Source organism: Odontomachus brunneus, unplaced genomic scaffold, assembly GCF_010583005.1.
Source record: "Odontomachus brunneus isolate Ranch 3 - 2012 unplaced genomic scaffold, Obru_v1 Obru_scaffold_085, whole genome shotgun sequence".
NCBI classification, from domain to species: Eukaryota; Metazoa; Arthropoda; class Insecta; order Hymenoptera; family Formicidae; genus Odontomachus; species Odontomachus brunneus.
The window spans coordinates 1,196,586-1,200,699 of NW_022639535.1; the positions used below are offsets into that span (position 1 = coordinate 1,196,586).

The following is a 4,114-nucleotide window of genomic DNA, read 5'->3' on the forward strand; positions in this document are numbered from 1 at the left end:
ATATATATATATATATATATATATATATATATATATATATATACATACATACATATATACACATACACACATATATATATATACTTTATATATTTTTTTATATAATAATTATACGTACGTCTCTCTTTTTTATATGCATGCACAAGTATATCGCGGCAATGCTGTGCCTCAATCTGCTGGTATTTTTTTGTTCATTCCTACGTAAATTTCAAATTGCACGTTCCTCACGTTTATCTTATTACGGAATGTGCGTGTGTACCATGTGCGCCGCATAAATGTAATCGCATTTATATAATATCTCCTTATTTCTGTTCCTCGTATAGATGTTTCCCATATGTGCGTGTGAAGATCATATAATATGTCTAATTTTTATCTTAATACGACAAAACTCAAAAACGAAACACAAGCTAACTAACAAGCTAAATAATTAAAGAAACGTGTGTCATTTTATAGAACTCGAACTAAATTGTGTTCTCATAGCTGATACCACTTCTTGTCTTTATATTTGAGCATCAGTCCATGAGCGCTTGTTGAAAAATTCTCAGCCTCCGACATCATGCGCGCTGTCCGTTCCTCAAGTTGCGACAATTTCTCACCACGCTCCACAACCATTTGATGTGCCATGTTCACTTCACCCGTTGCGCTAGAAACTCGCTCCCGGAGAGCTTCATTTGGTCCTGGAATGTGTTTCGCCACTGTGCGCGACGCACGGCCACTGGATTCCCCGACTACAATCAATGGTTTCAGCATAAGTATTTATCTTACTCCACTTTATCAATTTTCCGTATCAGCATCCGTCATAGAGTTTTAATAATTCGGCAAAAATATATCTACTCACATAATTCTTCTCGATCGAGGCTCCTCGAACCACCGCCGAATAAACCTTTGAAGAAACTCTCTTTGGGTGGTTCTGGCATATCGTGGCCGATAAACAGATCACCCATCATCTCTGTCAGTTCACCACTAATCAAAGAGAATGGAAATCTAATTTATCGATCGAAGTAAATTCGTACAACTTTTCATAAGAATCAATTCAATATATATGGAATTTTTGCTTCTTTTTTTTATCAATTAGACAAAAATGTAATACCAGAATTCACTCGAAATGGAAAACTTCTGAATCTCCATAGGCGATGATAGATATAAACAATGGCCTCGGTTGCTGAAGCAAAGCGTCTTTGCGATTCTGTAAAAAAGATGTACGAAATAACTTTAGTACAAAATATCATTTTATAAGTTGTAGGAGGTTGCACGTTCAAATGACAATACGAGGGAACAACTGTAAAAGAGTGTTTAGTGTGCGTTTTTATGTACATAGCGCTTAAAGCTCTGTTTAATAGATGATGAAAATAATTAAATAGTTATAGAAGGTTTAAATCGCGCGGAAAACTTTCCTACTCGTAATAATTATGTAGTCTGTGGTAAGACCGTAATATCGACATGTTGTATGTTGCGCACAAGGCACTGTGTGTTGTGTAAAGGTTTTTTGTTTTTATTGTGAACTGTATTTCATAGATGACTTACTGATCGGTATCGCCATTAACAAAGAGTTGATGACCCCATATGGACAACATGGGGTCTACAATGCCCTGTTTTGTAGTCTGAAAACTGTGAGAGATTATAGAGACAGGAGGAAAGTGAACGCTCGACCATATACCGACTAATATAAGATTTGTGTTATTTCGTATAATTAGCATTAACCCTTAAAACAGCCAGCCCAGTAATTTTCAAAAAGACTATACGTTTCGTACGACATGTCTTATTCTCTGCACATGTATAAAACTTGTAAATGAAACAGACGATAATGATAAATGTTGCCTGAAAGTTTGTGTGGTGCAAGATTTAACAAGTCGAAATTGTATAAATGGTATATATACACACAATAAGACGTTTCAAAGTGAAAAATAGAAAAATAGAACTTACGGATGAAGAAATGTCCCATAAAATCGGTAATTTTTATAATTATATAATTATATTTTAGAGAGAGAATTATATAGTTTCAAAACATACGTGCGAAGAAAGTAATCAAAATGGAACGTGCAAGTATTTCCATTTATTGTAGCGTAAGTTTTTAGGAACTGAATCCACTCGATTTGTTTCACAACGCTACACCACTCTTTTCAAGTCTAGCATATATGCTCCAAGAAACAAAAAAAAGTGCAGTATAAGTGCTCATAAGAAACGCTACAGATTAAGCATGCTCTAATTGTGTTAAGGGTTAACGAGTGTTTTTTTTTTTATTATTGCAGAGAGAAGCCACATGCTAACAGTATCGATAATAGTTGTTGATCTATTTATTAGTAGATACTTTAGTTGTTAATAAACGCGTCGGCGTAAATGTGGAACAATATTTATACAGAGTGCTATAATATTATAGATAAAAACTTTAGAGTTAAATGTATTACGATGCAGAGTTACTGTCGTACTCTGAATTATCAAGAAAAGAACGCGCGTAGAATCGCGTACTACCAAGATGAATTTTTGTTTCATGTCTCTGAATCAACTCGTTTGCGAGTATAGCCTTTAAAGTTTCTATATGCCTAGGAAAAAATGTTCATATATGAATTTTGTCCACATATGGATATATATAATCATATATATTTATATATGTCCACATTGGAAAGTATGCTGTTGTGAAGATATTGAACTAAATTCTTAGATTTGTAGTAGCACATAATGTCGACGTTTAATTGAACAAAATTACGTTTTCCTTCTTTTCATTCAACAATATTTGTTTTATGTATGAACATATATAATTAGATATGGTCATATATGAGGTCACATATATAGACAAAATTCATATATAATTATATGTGTAATCGTATATATTTTATATAATTATATATGAACTTTTTTCCCGAGTGGTTAGTATTAGCAAACTCTTAACTAGCTTTTATATCTACATAGGTTTACCTATAATTCTATATACAAATCCACTTAAAATTCTGATACACTCTGTATTTATTGTTAAAATTTTATTGTTAACTCTCTATTAAAAGTTAATTTTCTCACTTAAATTAGAGAAAATTGTTGTTAAAGAGAAATAATATTTTACGATAGAAGATTCGTTATTATTAGTTCGAATATTATTAGTTGCTATATCGTCGAAAAATAGAAAATAATTTGTAAAATAAAATATTCTCGAAGAAAAAAACTAGATAATTGTAGCATAGTAGTTACTTATCGTATATAAATTTTATGATAAATTTCAAACTCGAAATTTTTTATTAGTTTTTTGCTTTGAAGAAAGATAAAATTTAAGCGATAATAAGAATAAGCGAACTTTTTATGAGATTAGTCAATCTCATGCGACAAAGTAGTAATAAAACATCGGAAAAATAAATTTGTGATAAGTAACTATATAAATAGAGGATACCAACGTTACTATAAAAGCTGTAAAGATATAGATTTGACAATTCCTTATGTAACAGACAACTTTCGTTTATAAATAATAAATTGCGGCCATTATATGACTTAAACAAATTGTTAATTGTTAAATAAATTTTAAAGTTCATTTTTACCTTTTATTAAAAAATGCTTTCTATTTCTTTTCCGTTTTCTAATATTTTCTAATAATTACATATATACACCGTATTTACAAGTTTAAATTTAATATGATACAATGTGATATAATGCATTAACTGTGTTTTTGATTTAACAATTATAGTTTCCGCGTGTACAGCGTTAACATCAGGAATAATTTTGTTGACCACAATATATACACGAAAGATCTCTTTTTTCATTTTTCTAGTTTTTTAAACACGTTCTCTAGCAACGAAGGATATTTTTAATGCAACATTGTGTTGAAACGATTCTATATGAGATTAATCAATATCTCTTATAAACCTAATTACTGCTTACGAATATGTTGGAAGAAATAAATGAAATTAATGAGAATATATTGATATTATTAACATCACAAATTATGCATATACTACTATGTATATACATATTATGTATATACTGCACTAGTATGTGTAAATATGCACCAAATATATTGTTTTAATATACATATATCACTGTTATCATTCTGAACTTAGGATGTCCTGCTCAATGCTTTATATATATATATATATATATATATATATATATATATATTTTTTTTTTTTTTTTT

General features: G+C 30.2%; 1 protein-coding gene across 8 annotated transcripts in view; it reads right to left on the reverse strand.

Annotated features, from left to right (window-relative positions):
- Window positions 1-75: 75 nt before the first annotated feature.
- The window catches only part of LOC116847901 (syntaxin-binding protein 5), a 35,271-nt gene continuing 31,232 nt past the window's right edge, over window positions 76-4,114 (reverse strand). For 7 of the 8 annotated variants that reach the window (XM_032823404.1, XM_032823405.1, XM_032823408.1 and 4 more), the window contains 4 exons: window positions 1,525-1,608; window positions 1,091-1,186; window positions 839-963; window positions 76-728 (listed from right to left, as the gene is read on the reverse strand). In XM_032823404.1, the coding sequence (XP_032679295.1) occupies window positions 475-728; window positions 839-963; window positions 1,091-1,186; window positions 1,525-1,608 (559 nt within the window). In that variant the 3' untranslated portion in view covers window positions 76-474. The remainder of the gene's footprint in view (window positions 729-838; window positions 964-1,090; window positions 1,187-1,524; window positions 1,609-4,114) is intronic. The other variant, XM_032823407.1, reaches the window with a different exon arrangement.